We start from the raw sequence: 15,596 nt of genomic DNA, 5'->3' as shown, positions 1-15,596 counted from the left end.
CCAAACCCACACAGGGGAGGCGCATGGTGCAGTTTCGTAGCTGGAATTTTTTGCTTCCAGCGTTCCCGACTCTCTGCGTGTCCACCTTCAGTCAACAGGAGGCTCTAAGCCTATCACAAGCGGCGTTGTATTTAAGCCGTCCAATCGGGTTTGAGTTTAGAAAAAGTCATCGCTGCACTGTTAAAAGGTTGTGTTTTTCAACCGTTGCAACTTAGATTATCCTAGACTTAGAGGGTATGCAGTCCCTCACTTAACGGGACAAAGTAGAGGGAACACATACACACCATGACATTCTTATTTTACTTTTCCAGTCTTTTACATGCTTTCCTTTAGTATAAAAAACAAGTCTAAACGGGGAGTCACATGTCCTGGTTCAAAGGGAGGTCGAGCAGGGCTGGCATGTGGATGGCAGTGCATGTGGAATGCGAGTTCATACATACCGCAAAGCATTTAATCTTTGCTCTTATCGTGCAGCCAGAGTACACTCAACAAAGTATATGATAAAAGTAAACATTGACGGTCCGCACATATTGTTAAACAGAGTGTGGCTGTGGACTTAAGTAAATTCTCAGATTCCCAGGGCCTTGACAAATGTCCCTTTTATTCCTCTCCAACATAAGGGACCACCTGTTCTTGGGGTTTGGCAGCTTTTGTTGCAGAGGTCAGTTAAGGGAGGAGACTTTCACAAAGCTGTCCTGTCCAGCAAGTTCTACTTTGAGTGCCTTTACCGTGGATATAAGCACTGGAAAGTAACTTATATCTCTGCTAATTACTTCTCAAAAAAAGTACATTGAACCAAGTACTTTAAGCACAATTGTGAGATACTTGTAGCCTACTTTACTTATACATGTTTTTATTTTATTTTATTCTTTACTACATTTTAGAGGAAATTCTCCTTTACATATATTCATCATCTATGGTTTGCATTTTCTTTGCTATGTATTTTCCACGCAGAACATGATTAGCTTATAAAACATGATGTATTGCCAAAAAAATACTTTATACTATTAGAAGAAGTTGAAATAGGCTCCACAAAACCAACTTCAAAACTAGATTGTACTTACACAATAAGGCATCCATAAGAATTATTTTTATATATATAATATAGGTAAGTTATTCTCTCACAGTACTACCTCAAGTCTTTATTTCTTAGAGCTAAATCCTGTAAAAAGCATCAGAGAGTCAGTTTACTGTAATCCCCAGCAGACCTCGGTACAAACAAAACAAAAACGGTTCTGTCTTTATGGCACTTGGTGTTCCCTGCTTCCAGAGCGGGAGTCATATGTCAGGTGCGTACAAAGAGCACAACAGCTCAACACAACGGACTCTCTTTTGTTCCTTTTACTAGTGCCTTTACCTACTTTTTTTTTTTTTTTTTACCAGGTTTGGCTAGTCTAAAAAACAGAAAGTTCAATCAAGCATCAGTTAAAAAAGTTTTTTGGAAATTGAGTTGACCTTGAATAGAGCCAACCTTCTGTAAAATCATCACCAGTATGTACAATATCCAACAGCTAAGTACCATAAACCAAGCAAGGATTGTTTGAAAAGACATGATTAAAACAAGCCAGTAAAAATGAATGAGAGCCCTCCTTTGTACTGTACATCACACTAAGAAAACATGTGAGCTACACATGGTTTTATATCCTGTGAGATTACCACTTTAAACAAATTAAATCAACATCTGAAAATGCATTAAGTACAGAGAGAATGTGTGAATAATGCAGTGATAACACAGAACATGAAATGTTAAAAATACTTTACTGATACGTTATGTTATAAAAGAAAATGTGGAAACGACTTAAGTATCCCAGTACACCTGAAAAAGAGGTAGGCTAGTTAGTGCACTTATTTACAAAACTACTTTGTTTGCCCCTGAGCATTATTGATGACAGCAGGAGAAGTACATAATGAAAGACAAAGTGAAGACAATGTTAATTTCCTATGAAGAAAACCAAATTCCCTTTGTTACATCATCATGCATGAGTTGGAGATCAGTCACAGTCATACATGTTATGATTATCAAGTCCTATACATTGCATACACATTGTGTTACACTAACAAAAGGCTAACAGTGGCCTAAATTGAGACATTTTCCATGTGGATCAGTTCTGTAAACATCATGAAGAATAAGGTTGCAGCTCTAAGATATGCGCTAGCTAAGATGTCAGTGTCTATTGTTAAAACGGATAAACGTCTCGTAGAAAGAATGTTATAATAAAAGACGGATGCGTGAGATCAAATGTCACGATAGCAGCTGTAAGTGATCGGCATCTCCAGGAAAATGTTCAGGCTTGCTGTGAGATGACATCTGTGTGACAGTTGTCTCCTTTGGAATCCTTTTTTTTGTTTTTAAATCTTGTATTTCATCTTCCCGCTTTCGCTGATCACACAGATATGCTGAAAAAGGAGAGAAAAACAACAGTCAACAGGCAGAATAATACAAGAATTTCTGTATTTTAAGCATGTACGACGGTCAGGAAAGCTAGACACTCATTATAATCTCTTCCTCTAAAACATTAGATACAAAAGGCACTGACTTACGTTCAGGTCTCTAAAGTACTCATTGTAGTCTAAGGCGTACCCAACTACAAAGCGATTGGGTATCTCAAAGCCGACATCTGAAATCAAAGACAAAGAGCAACGTTAATTGTATTTCCTCGGTCCACTGACTCACGCACTAACAAGCTTCAACAGTTGTTTAAAACATGAATAAACCACTGACTCATAAAAACATAAAAAGGCTTGGTCAGGTACGTACAGTCAGGAAGGCACGCTGAGTTATGCGGCACTCTCTTCACCAACAACCTAAGGAAAACAAAACAGATATTATAGCATTAGATATCGATTACTACCTGTCACATAGGGCACCTATGTGCAGAGATTAAACCTGTGTGACTTACTCTTTGTCTCTGTCTAGACTGGAAGGCGGAAATTAAGTGATTCACAAAGCAGGACAAGTGGGCTGGTTTGGTTTTAAAGGTCTTTGCAGCCGTAACTTACCCTGCTACTTTGATCATTTTGGGCCTGAAGGCTTCGACATGCTTAAGGAGAGCCTTCATTGTCTTTCCGGTGCCTACGATGGCCTGCAAAAGGGACGGAAAGATACAAGAACTGGATTGAGAAAGCAAAAGAATGTCAAAACGGAAATACAGACAAAAACAGATGCATACAAGTGAAAAGGAAGAAGTTGGTCACACTGGACTTGTGTTATGTAACTGTATGGGAGCATTCTCTAAAAACAGTACTCGACTTGATAGAAAAGGGGAAATTAAAAACCAACATGTGATGTTCCAGAATGCCCCAGACCGCTTACATTAGGAAGAGGTAAAAGTAGTGGTAGAAGAAAGCCACAGGAGTATGTTTCATCATCTTTGTTATATAAGGTCAACATGCTCTTTATATAGAATAGATTGTCTTAGCAGATTTTACCTGTGACAGGGTTTGAGCAGAGGGAAGACATTGGAAAGCTGTTTCTGTAGAAGGCATTTTTTAGACTTTAATGTTTAAAAGTATGAAAAATAATTGACCGGTTTTTATGCCTTTTTTCCAACAAAAAAACAGAAGACATTTAACTTTTAAAGCTTTAAGTTTAAATGTTGTTTAATTTCTTTGCAGTATGTTAAGCACTTTCAGCTGCCTGTCTTTGAACGCTATGCCGCAAATATACGTGCCTTGACTCACATATGGTCGCCACTCAAGAGACAGTTAGTCATCATGATTGAAACCATTTCTGTAAAAATACACGCAACCATAAATCCCCATGAAGTACAGTGAGGATTTGTTATTTTTTAATTAGGGAAGGAAAGAGGCTTACGGAAAATCAAAACACGAGTTCTTGCCAAACTCTGATAACTTTGTTTTAAAGGTAAAATAATCTTGAAGGCAGAGGCACGTGAAAAAGCTCAGTTCACTTTTGGTACCATTGAGTACTTAAACCTGTTTTGTTTGATTTTTTTTGGCCACTTGCAGGAAAAAAAACGTGCTCTAAACCTAACACAGACATATATTAGCTAACATGGTAGCAAACACGTCAGCAACTCAGCATGTATTTTGAGCCCTGTCCTTTTAGTTTTGGTTTCGTGGGGGAAATATCAGGCTCTTTAGCTGATCAGTACTTTTACTAGTTAGTCACTACATTTGTATTTAACTTTGCCAAAAGCTTGTCGATGACAGGCTGAGCCAGAACCGCGTATTTGTGCTGTGTAAATTAAGAACAAAGAAAATTCTGCTTTGAGCTGAGGGGAGCTGCAGACTTTGGAGAAAATTTGCAGTTGGTTCATCATTTGAACATTTAGTCCACTACACTGTGCATAAAAATTGTCAATAAAATATTAATATCAGCAGCTTAAATTTAATTTCCAATCTTTAATAAAACGACAGGATTTGAAAGACACATGTGATACTGAATAAAGATTTAAAGACAACAAAAGACTCTTAAAATGATTCATTTAGAATAGTCAATAAAAAAATCCCCTATACTTGTTGCAACAGTAGCCACAGTCAATAAATGACTTACGGGCGTAGTCACAGAAGACTGGGCTCTGACTAATGACTGCTGTTATAAACCTGGATTTCTTTCCTGTAAATGCACCAATCCCCAATACGAGAATCAATGATTTTGCTAACAAGACAAAGTTTATGTTTATCTTGGAAGAAAAGCTTCCCCAAATATAGGTCAGCCAATTTAAAAACTTTCCCCATGTTACACTCAGGTAGGAAACTTTAAATGGCTTCTCTTGACCTGGATAAATCAGCTTGGAAAAACAGATAGTAAAAAAATAAACATGTTTGACTCACCTCCACAATCAGTACATTCTTATGAGAGCATGTCAGAGAGGGAAGAGAGGGAAGCAAAAAAATTATTCCTGGTTAGGAGCAAATAACAAACTACTGTATCTTCTGATCAACCACACACACATTCCAGGATGAGAGACACACGAATGTAGAAAAAACTAATTATACACTTAAAGTAAAACATAAAAATGTTCTACAGTTACAGAGAACTAAGTGAAAGATTAAAGTGAAATGACATTATCATCTAATAGCGTCTGATTAAAGCAGACAAATCTATGCTCCTTCAGTCCGTCTTTAAATGTCACAGGAATAGCTGAGATTCTGCAAATGTTTGTCTAATCAACATGAGACAACCAGCCTCTATTTAAGAGTGAGCTTAGAGATAAAAACCTTTAACTGCCATGTAACTGTTTGCACTGTACTCTACTTTCCAAACAAAGGAGTCATCCGAGCATGTGGTCATTCTTTGTTTAAGCCTCATTATTCACACACATATATTTAGAGTGCAGTAAACCCTGGAGAAATATAATAGAAACACGCCATATCTTAAAGTCTAAGCAGAGAGAGAACAAGCACCATGAATAATAAGTTCCTCTTTACACAATTAGTTCACTTCTTCCAGCAAAACATGGCAGCATTGTGTTACAAACAGGAGACTAAATTTAGTCGTACATCACAGGGAGCTCAGGGATTTCACAGGCACACTTTAAATACTGTGAGCAAAGCAGCAGAGCGGCAGTGACTCAAGCTTACTACCTCATATCCTATTCATGTTTCAGGCGTTTCTGCCACGCCTGGCTACAGGGAACATTAGTGCGCGCATTTGTGAGTGCGATCAGCTTAAGGGTGTGTGTGACTGTAAGTGTTCACATCAGCTGATTTATATTACCTAGAAATACTCACACCGACTCCTGTAGTAGTGGAGGAGTACCTCATCCCTGTGCGCACACACACACACGCTCAGATATGCTAGATAACATGCCTGCGGACATGCACACTCTAACAATCTGTTAACCCATTTTCTAAAGTGCTAAAAAAAGGACAAAAACTACAAATTAGATCTAATGTAGAAATAGGGAAATGTGAGTTTAAGTGTATTTGATATTTGCAAATTAAAATATCCTAACTATTTTAATACTTGATTAATCATTTATATTTTTTTTTGAGCTGAAAGGCCAAACATTCTCTGTGTCCAGCCGCTTGTATGTAAGTATTTGCTGCTTCTTTATTCAATGTGACGACCTGAAGACGTCTCCTAATAATTAGGCTTTCTATTCTAGTCTTCTAAATGTAATAATTTTAAGCAGCTTAAAGAGATAAAAACATGAAGTATTTCAAAAGAAAAAAGAAAAGATTAGAGACTAAAAGTCGAAAAAAGGGGTGCAGGGTGGAGCAGTGGTTAGCGCTGTCGCCTAACAGCTAGAAGGTTCCTAGCTCGAACCCCCCCCCCCCGTGATTCTGAACAGGATAAGCGGTATAGACAATGAATGGAAGTCTTTATTTGATTAATTGTAACAGAATAGTTTTCCTTATTACAAAAACCAGAACTCATCTGAGGTTCAATCAACTGAATTAATCTTGTGAACACCCCTAGTTTGAGAAAATAGAACACACTGTCAGATCAGGAACACTCAGCACACACATACACACACATTCACATACTCCAGTGTTGACCAGTGATGTACAGATGTTGATAGAGATGTCAGTGCAAGAAGAAGACGAGAAAGCCTTCCTACCACGATATCAAGTATATTCTCACACATACACATATTTTCTCCTCTAAGATAAAGAAACACTTGGTATCTGATCACTGCTGGGTTTGTCAGAAACTGCCATCTTTGATCTGCTTACGGAGGCACTGAGCCGTTTCCTCAGGTTGGAAAGAGACCGATTAGAGGCGAGGCTGCCCTCTTGAGGCTGCACACTATCAACACCTCACCATCTGTAGGCCACTTTTTGTGCTTGTTTTATTGCGATAGAGCTTATAAAAATGTTTTAGCTGGACTCGGAGGCTGCTCTTTATTAAAATTCAGGCTGTGTATAATGGTTTAGATGAGAAGAATATTACCTTTCCAGCTAGAAAGGATAAATCCTCTTCCCCGAGTATGTGAAGATCCTCTGTGGACTGGTCATTCTGAGGGAATAAAGAGCCAGGAAACAGAGAAGCAGTGAGCTCTTTTTTCTAATTTTAATGTGTGATTCAAGATGTTGAGACACTTTTGGGATGAATCCAGTAGAAAAATACGGCATCTTAAAAGATGAGGATATGTTACCAATGAAAAACAGATGATCCCTGCTTTGATGGGAGGTTAGCTTGAAAAGTATCTCAACATTTACGGACCGGAGTCATCTTTTAATTTGAGAGAAGTTATGAATTTAAGGTTAAAGTTCAGCTCAATCACATAATATCTGGAGGCTACATGAAACAGCACATTCAAGGCAGAGTTACACAAAGATACCACTGTCATAACGCTGTATAAAACATAGCTAAACACATCTTCTGACTCAGTCATGAGACGCAGGCAAACATCTTGGCAGATAATCTTTAGCATGAAAAGTGCCTCTCGATTCTCACACGTCATTTAGATTTCAAACTGGGCGTCTGAATGCCCTCTGTGTGTCTGGGGCTCACCAGGTAGCTCTTGAGCCGGATGAAGTGCACCCTCATGGGGATTGTGCGGTTGGAGTTCCGGCTGAGGGCCTTGATCCTGTCCACCAGGTCGGCACAGAACTGGTATCCTCCTTTCAGCACACACAGCACCGCGATGTCGTGGTCCCCGAGGTCATCCATGATGTTGCGGGCCAGACGCTCCGTCCTGGAAACGATGTTAAAAGTGAACTTTATGTTATAACTCTACAGAAAAGTTGTGGTGTTGTCTTAGAGACCTAAAGTTTACAGCTATGAGTGTTTGTAGGATAACATACAAACAAGGAACAATGTGTTCTGATTGCTTTATTGATAAAGAGAGACAGGAAGTATTGGGAGAAGAGAGTGGGGGATGATACGCAGCAAAGGGCCAAGGGCCGGAGTCGAGCCTGCGACCACTGCGTCAATGACTGCCAGCGCCCCACTATCATATGTCTAATGAAGGATTTAGAGAAGACCTGCAATAAATAGTCAAGTACTATATTGATCTTTAAACAATCATTTAGGTCAGACATTTCTTTGCTTTAAGCTTCCTAAATTTGAAGATGTTATGCTTTTCTTTGTCATAAAATATATTCAATTGAATACTATGTGTTAGAAGTTTTTTTTTTTTTTGATTATCAGATGCACCTGGTTGCATCATACGCAACTGTGACACTGAGGCAAAGATTTCCAATGTCTATGTCTGCTTTTACTCTGGAGCTAATGGATGATAATGTCCTTTGGGTTTAACTTCTAATGTAGAAATAAAGTAGCTAAACCAAACTAAATGATGGTTTTGGACCGATGCTTGGAAAACCAAGAAATCTGAAGATGTTGCCTTGAGATGCAGAAAGTTATTAACCTTATTGTATTTTCTGTAATTCTATAGAAAGAGCAATGTTTTGTTCAATCGGGAACAAATACCTGGAGTTTAATCAATAGTTAAAATAGTACATTTCTGCCCCCGTTGAGTATTACAACTATAAATACTTCTGCTAAAGCTTCTGACAGGTAAAATGCAAGGACTTTCACTGTCACAGTGTATTTTAATGCATATCAATTCAGATGCACATAATTTGTTGTATAAATATAGTAATATAAAAAGAGGATTACATTTGCCTGTGAGTTGTCTTGTGGCTTTTATTTCCATCTTTAAGCTCATCTATTGATCTGACTTTAAAGTAGATCGCATGTCAGAATACAAACAGCTTTACACCAAACACAGTGTACAACAAAAGACAACCTCTTATTCTTCACAAAATCAGTTAGGAGCCGCGTTTTATGCAGCCACAGAGGACTCGGAGCAGAAACATGTGGAAGCTGAAACAGTACTTGTAAGTGAGCAGTACCAGAGTTAGTATGGCGTTGTACCATAGTCATTGCGTTGTACCTGTCCATAATGACGCCATGAGGAACGACGACACAGTCCAAGTCTCCGGAGTAGTGAGCCGGATAGCTGAACAGGTCTAAACTGTAGCCTGGCCACTCATCGGTGATCTAGGAGGGAAACAAACGCCAACATTACGTTGTAGTTGATGCATCACAGAGGATCGCATGAGTAGTATAGCACCAACCAAACTCAGGCTAAACTACAACACCAGCCTGAGGGACACATGTGGCTCTGAATGTGCAGCAGCCATGCATCCATGAATGAGTAAACTTTTTCCTGCAGCACTTGTCCTGCACTTCCCTGTCGTGTATTCTCATTAAATTACCACAATCCCGCCGCTTCCTCCCTCGGATTGGACCGCAGGGTCTGCCATGTTGTTTTCCGCCAACACAAAAGAGGCTCTTGTCTCAGGAAAAGTGGTGCTGCGAGTTCTGAGGAGAGACTGGAACCGTGGAGAGAGAGGAGGAGCATCAGGGCGGAAAAATGTGGATAGTTTGCGCCCCTCTGTGTGGTGTAATACAGCTCTGATGCCACTAGGGACAACATAACACTAACATTGATCACATCTGGCAACATTAGAGTAACTAATGCTCATTCCACTGAGACTTTCAAAGGAAAAGTTAAATTACAAGTTAAATAGTATTTTTATAAACATTATCGAAAGAAGTATTAACGGTTTAATATTATGTAAAAAGGCCCTGTTCACATTGTAGTTATATTACGATATATGTAAATTTGGAGTATTATTATCGGGGTGTGTGGGGTGAGTGTTAAGCTAAGCTAATTGAGCTAATTTGAACAACTTTACATTCAGCTGAGTAGTTACATCCAGATCTGTACATCATAATGTTGGAGCTGCTATGTAGCCTTTTAGTAAAGTAAAGTCTACAACTTTTTATTATTATTATTATTGTTATTATTATTATTATTATTACTGCTATCCTTGTTTTTATTATGCTGATCTACCTGTTTCACGTGGTTGTTGTTGGTTTAGAAAGGTGCTATATAAATAAAGGTTTATTATAATTATTATTATAACTATTGAGAAATACATTTAGAAAATAATATGCTTCTGAATTGTTGCGCAAAGTTACATGTTAACAACAAAAGAACAACAAACAAAACAATACGTTATTAATACTTAATTTTATCATCGTGTCTGTGTCTGTGTCTCAATTTCGTTGTACTTGTACAATGACAATAAAGATTTTCTATTCTATCTGTTCTGTTTACAACAGAAACATATTCAAAATATAGCAAATAAGAATCGTCTGCGACATGAACACACGCGCGCGCGCACACACATACACACAGAGGGAGAAAAAAAGGCTAGAAAATTGTCATCGCCCGAATACCATTTCAAATGTTTGAATTTTGTGAATAAGTAAAAATGGGAATCAGTTCAAAACTAAATGATAACAAAATTCCCAGAATGCAATTTCTCATGTAAATCAATGTATATATACCACCGTGCTCTATAAGGAGATGATATTTTTTTTAATATGACAACACTGCCATCTTGTGGAGAGACACTGTCACTTCTTTCTGTTTTGCTTTTGGTCTGATGACATCATATCGCATCATTTCTCAAATTTTTGATTAACATATCCTGTTGTCTCCTCTCATCAGCCAAAACAAGAGAAAAGAAAGACATGACTGTAATGTAGGAAATCAAGATACCACACAGTCTTTGCAAAGAATGTGGTCAGTAAGTCCACCAGCAGCAGCAGCAGCAGCAGCAGGGGGGTCCAGGCTGTGTGTCAATGCACATTACAGCAGTGTGCTGGGCTCAGCTGAGAGGGGGAGACAAGGTGTCTGGGCCCCCCACCCATCCTCTTCTACAGCAGCTGTAATTATAAACAGTGGTGTAATGACAGCTGGGGAGGCAGATGTCAACAGCAACATTAGATTTCAATCAGCCTGCACACTGTCACCACTCTGAGGAGTAAAAACTACACTGTGTGCAGAAAACAGTCATCATTATTTGCTTCCATGAGATGTTTTTGTTTCAGCGTCCAGCACTGAAGCCAGTAGATGTTTTTTTTCCTCCTGATGAAGTCTTGTCAGATTGTTTCTGATGGTGAGAGCAGGCCCGGGCTCCTCCGCTGCCCTCCAGGCGCAGAGGAGCAGTCTGGCTTTGGCATTTCACACTCGCTCAGCAGTCAGGGCCTGTGACCGTCGTCCGCAGACTCTGCAGCCAACTGCTCCCTTTTCCCCCTCGCCCCTGTTGTTTGGACGATTATGAATACTCAGCTGCAGTGAGAGTAATTCTGTTGGACATGCAACTGTCCAGGCAGATAGTGTCAGCTGGGTTGTTTGTTGTGTTTGAAGGGAGAATCTCACAAGGACGAGGACACCCTTCTTACTTTACTCTTACATTTTGATATGTTTGATGATCCTAACTGACCTAAATACAGTGTGTGGGATATTTCTTCCTTTCTTTCTTTATTCACGCAAAATCACATTGAGATTATTGCTGTTTTATTGTTCTAAGAAATACATATAATTCATCTGCACATTTTCACTGGGTGACATGTTCTTTCATTAGCGGGAACATGTGTGTGCAATACGGCTCTGGAGTTTATTTTAAATTAACCACATGTACACTGTCCTGCAGCAAGAGGAGCAGTAGATGTGTATTAATGCACAGCTGAAAATAGTCCCTGACAAATACAATAAACAGGCTTTGTTTGGATTAGTTGTGCTGAAAACTACTTTGGCCAGCAGGTGTTTTTTTTAAATGTAACTTTATGTTTTTGGGGAGATTTTATAGATTTACATCTTCGGTTAGAATGAATGAAACTTTCATAAAGAAGTGGTCTAATGGGTCTGATGTAAAATGGTTGCATCTCTAAAAGCTGTGGTACCTGTCTGAGTACCTCTCTTACAATCAAAAGCAAACTTACTCTATGTTTTCTTTGTTGTGTCAGACACTGATGTCTCTACAGTTATAAATGTGTTTTTTTTGAGTGCTTGTCTGAGAGCATGTACACTAATATGTTGGATCGGAGCCATAATGGAAGCAGGGACACACACGCAGAGCCATAAGAGGGTTGATGTCCGCTGGCGGTCACTGACCTTGGTTGACTTTCACTTAAACACAACAGCGATCACCGCCGTGCCGCTGATGCTTCATGTGATGCTGAACGAACTGCAAAAAAGTCTTTGCTCTCTCGCCACATAAAAGATGCTGATGTAGGATCTGGCTGTATTACATATCATTTTTTAATGCGTTGAAAACCCTTTCCAACAAAGCAAGTCAAGCACAATGGTGCACATTAACACATGTTGAAAGTTCATGAGCTACTTCACGAGAGGAGGAAGCAAAAAAGTAATAGGCGACATTAAGCATACATTAAAAAAATGACAAAGTACAAAAACAAAGAGGCCACACAACATAAAAAGTGACTATAAACAAGGTCAGGCTGCTCAGAGAACACATCATTGGACATAATGAGTGTCTTTAGTGCTTAATGATTCACATTTACAATGTTCATAAATGTTTTATACTAAAGAAATCAGCTTGATAGTACCGAGACAAGCAGGAATCCAAATGTCTACATTTGTTTGGGGTGGCCAAAGCTGTACCAGCAGAATAATATATAAATTTATATGTAAAGAAATGCGACAAAAATTAGAAACATAACATCATCTTTACATCAGAGTGCCTCCATTAGCAGCAGCTCAGCTTCATCCAGAACCTTCTCTCATGGCGATGATGGGTGGCTCCGAGCTGAGGCATTCCTGGACCTGTGCTGAAGATTGACGAGCGAGGATCCACCATGTGAGCTTGAAAACTCTATTAACATAATGACTTCCATGTTTAAGTGGATTGTGGTTCACGTATTAAAAGCAAACTCAGTTACAGACATATTTGACAAACTTTGTTTTCTGTAGAAAGTGATATTTCTTCTAGTTTGTTGTAGCACCAGAGCTGAATGGCGATAGACTGTGATTTAAACAAGCAGAAAATTACATTATGCTGTTTATAACTGATGAAAGAAGATATTGCAAGATGACACACTTATTTTGTCGGTTTAGTTTTGGTTACATCTGCATTTTGGTATCGTCAAAAAAAGGTTTCAAGTGAAGGAAAAAAAGAACAGAAAAAGGCAAAATTCCTGTTTTCTCATGTGTCAGTGAATGCTTCATTTCTGTGACAGTAACTTTACCAACATGCTGCAGAACCAAAACCAACAGAGGGAGAGATAATTAGTTTCTAAGTTAATAAAACCTCCATCTAATGAATGATGTGAAGCTTGTCCGCTTTGATGACAAGTATTTCTTTATTGTTTTACAGATAACATACTTCACAGGGTTACCTTAGAGGTAAAATCTCCTCTGTTTGGACTCGTTGGAGACAGCGGGGAAGATGAACATACCTTTATCAAGCACACATTGTAAACAACTGAGCAATATTTAAGTCTAAATGGCGTACCATAGAATAGGTGAGAGACAACAAAATGTAAGTAAGAAGATGTGCCTCCTGCTTGCAAAGACAAAAGTTTCATTTTTACAAAACAAATAATGGTCACTGACATATTTTTTCTACTTTTTTTAGTGGCTGAGAGGTAGAATGAAGTATTTTCAGGTAAAACCAATGATTGGATTTATTTACTTTATCATAACATTTCAACAGTATGAGTGAAAACATTATGAGCGGATAAGTAACCCCAGCCCTCTGAATATAATGTGAAATCTGTACAAACGTCTTCATTGATTGCTGTAATGTTTGGGCTTTTATTGTGAAACTTTTTGTCTGTATCTCAAATGTCCAACGTTATAAGCAGAGGAAATAGTATCGGTTTCTTTTCTGGTTAGGATTTCACAGTACCTCTCCAAACTGTGGGACAGTAAATTCCTTTGTTTAATACTGTGAATGGGAAGGTCAGTCCATGTGTTGATGTGTGGATGAGGTGTGGAGGTGGATGTATTCAGTTGGACGTATCCGAATGAACGCTCCCGGGTCCTTCTGTGGGCGATGTCACTGACGAAGGAGTCGGAGCATCTTGCCAGCCACCGTTTGTCTGTGTGGAGAAGACAGGAAATCGTTAGCGTCATGGTAACACATTTTACTGCATGATACAACATTGGTATTAATGTGTCTTTAAAGATATAATCTTGAAGATTTTCATGTAAATAAATGTCTGCTAAGTCACTAGCTATCGCCGAATGAGGTAACACAATGGTGATTGAGCCTATGGCCCACTGATGAAAGCCTTTACAGAATTACAGACTGGATATCTGGTGCAACTTTAGTGGAAAGAAAATCACAAGCAGCGCCCAGTTAGTGACGTGTTTTTCATCACCCAACAGTGATTGGTCTGTCAGAGAGGGTAGGCGGAGCTAACGCAACAAACACACATTTTCCTGGTCCTGTGTTGTGAGTAAACAGTAATCTACTATGGCTGAACAAACAAAGAAAAGATCGATGACTACAGATACAACTTCAACAATAAGTGGAAATCCAAAGAAAAAGAAACAAACTTGACGCTCAGATGAAGGCAAACAGTCTAAAAAGGAAAGCGGGGAAAATCAAGTGTTACAACCAGAACCAACCGTGGACGTCTGGTTATCTGGGACATTTGTTCCCGTAACTGCCTTTTATCGCCATTAGGTGCTGCCAGAATGAAACTTTGAGATTATAACTTTAAGGATAAGATGCTATAGTTTTCTTACTAGCAGTAAAAAATGACCCAAACAAACATTTATTGCTTATGTAGCCTGATGCGAAACATTTCCGTACACCTTTGAACACCATGTTTGTCCAAAGACATGCTTCTTGATTAATACCAACATGAGCACTGTAGTTTATTGTGAAAACAGAATACTAAGAAGAAGACCAAATGTGTATTCATCCACAGGTGAAAATAGTCCCCAACAAATGCACTTATTATGCATTTATTCATGCTTCAGCAATCATTGCTATAAACTACAACGCCCAGCTGAACCGCAGCGTATATTTGTCCAAATCTTCCGTAGGAGCGACTGTGCTTGTGTCGTAGTCGAGAGATGCACTAACAGAGAGGCCGTGGTTGAGTAGTCAAAGAAAGTTCAATGCTCACTGGAAAACATCATGAGGTCAAGAAAAGGAGGATTCATATGAACCAAAGAGAAGACAAGTGTATTGGTAAGGCGGAGGTTGTTGATGTAGGTCTGCCGTGGTGAAACCACATTGTTCAAGTGTGGACTATTAGCAGCTTATCTTATAAAATTTTATTTTTTATAAAAATCTTTTTTTACATGGAGGCTTTACCTCTCCAATTTTTGTTTTTAAAATGTTATTTCACCTTATTCTTACTTTTCCATCTTTCATTGTTTTTATTGATCCTTTATCTCCTTTATTGCTTTTATTGCTTTAATCTCTTTTGTTGCTTTACTGATTTGATTCCTTTTTATTGCTTGTATTGCTTTTAGCTCTTTCATTGTTTTTATTGCCTTTTACTGGTTTCTATCTCTCCTATTGCTTTTACAGCTTTTATTTATTTATTTATTTACTTTTTTTTGCATTATTTCCATTTCTTTATCTCTTTTAGGTATTTTATTGTATTTCATTTCATTTACTCTTTCTACTTCTTCCTGCTTCGTCCCCTTGGTCTTTGGGTATTGGGTTTTGTGCTTTGCTGGTTTTGTGATCTGCTGGTTTTATGATCTGCTTGTTCTCTGCTTTACTTTGTTTGCTTGGCTGTCAAAGCACTTTGTAAACTCTTGTTTTTAAAGGTGCTATATAAATAAAGTTATTATTATTATTATTATTACAAACATAGTAAAAATACAAGTTCA

General features: G+C 38.5%; 2 protein-coding genes across 5 annotated transcripts in view; both read right to left on the bottom strand.

Moving 5' to 3' along the window:
• Positions 1–1,492: 1,492 nt before the first annotated feature.
• Positions 1,493–9,212, bottom strand: prtfdc1b (phosphoribosyl transferase domain containing 1b). Its single transcript, XM_069684033.1, has 9 exons — positions 9,139–9,212; positions 8,814–8,920; positions 7,427–7,610; positions 6,863–6,928; positions 4,798–4,815; positions 3,001–3,083; positions 2,759–2,805; positions 2,542–2,618; positions 1,493–2,397 (listed from the first exon to the last, which is right to left on the bottom strand). The coding sequence occupies exons 1-9, from the start codon at positions 9,184–9,186 to the stop codon at positions 2,350–2,352; spliced, it is 678 nt and encodes a 225-aa protein (XP_069540134.1). The 5' UTR covers positions 9,187–9,212; the 3' UTR covers positions 1,493–2,349.
• A 2,839-nt stretch (positions 9,213–12,051) lies between these two features.
• pbx1a (pre-B-cell leukemia homeobox 1a) overlaps positions 12,052–15,596 on the bottom strand; it is a 51,291-nt gene continuing 47,746 nt past the window's right edge. For 2 of the 4 annotated variants that reach the window (XM_069684030.1, XM_069684031.1), the window contains exon 9: positions 12,052–13,840. In XM_069684030.1, the coding sequence (XP_069540131.1) occupies positions 13,748–13,840 (93 nt within the window). In that variant the 3' untranslated portion in view covers positions 12,052–13,747. The remainder of the gene's footprint in view (positions 13,841–15,596) is intronic. The other 2 variants (XM_069684032.1, XR_011309603.1) reach the window with 2 other exon arrangements.

The sequence above is a fragment of the Semicossyphus pulcher genome, unplaced genomic scaffold (assembly GCF_022749685.1).
Source record: "Semicossyphus pulcher isolate SPU_LCO1_2020_fin unplaced genomic scaffold, fSemPul1.0.p SCAF_7, whole genome shotgun sequence".
In the NCBI taxonomy this organism is placed as follows: Eukaryota; Metazoa; Chordata; class Actinopteri; order Labriformes; family Labridae; genus Semicossyphus; species Semicossyphus pulcher.
Note: the sequence above shows the minus strand (reverse complement) of the source record. Positions and strands in the feature narration are given on the sequence as shown.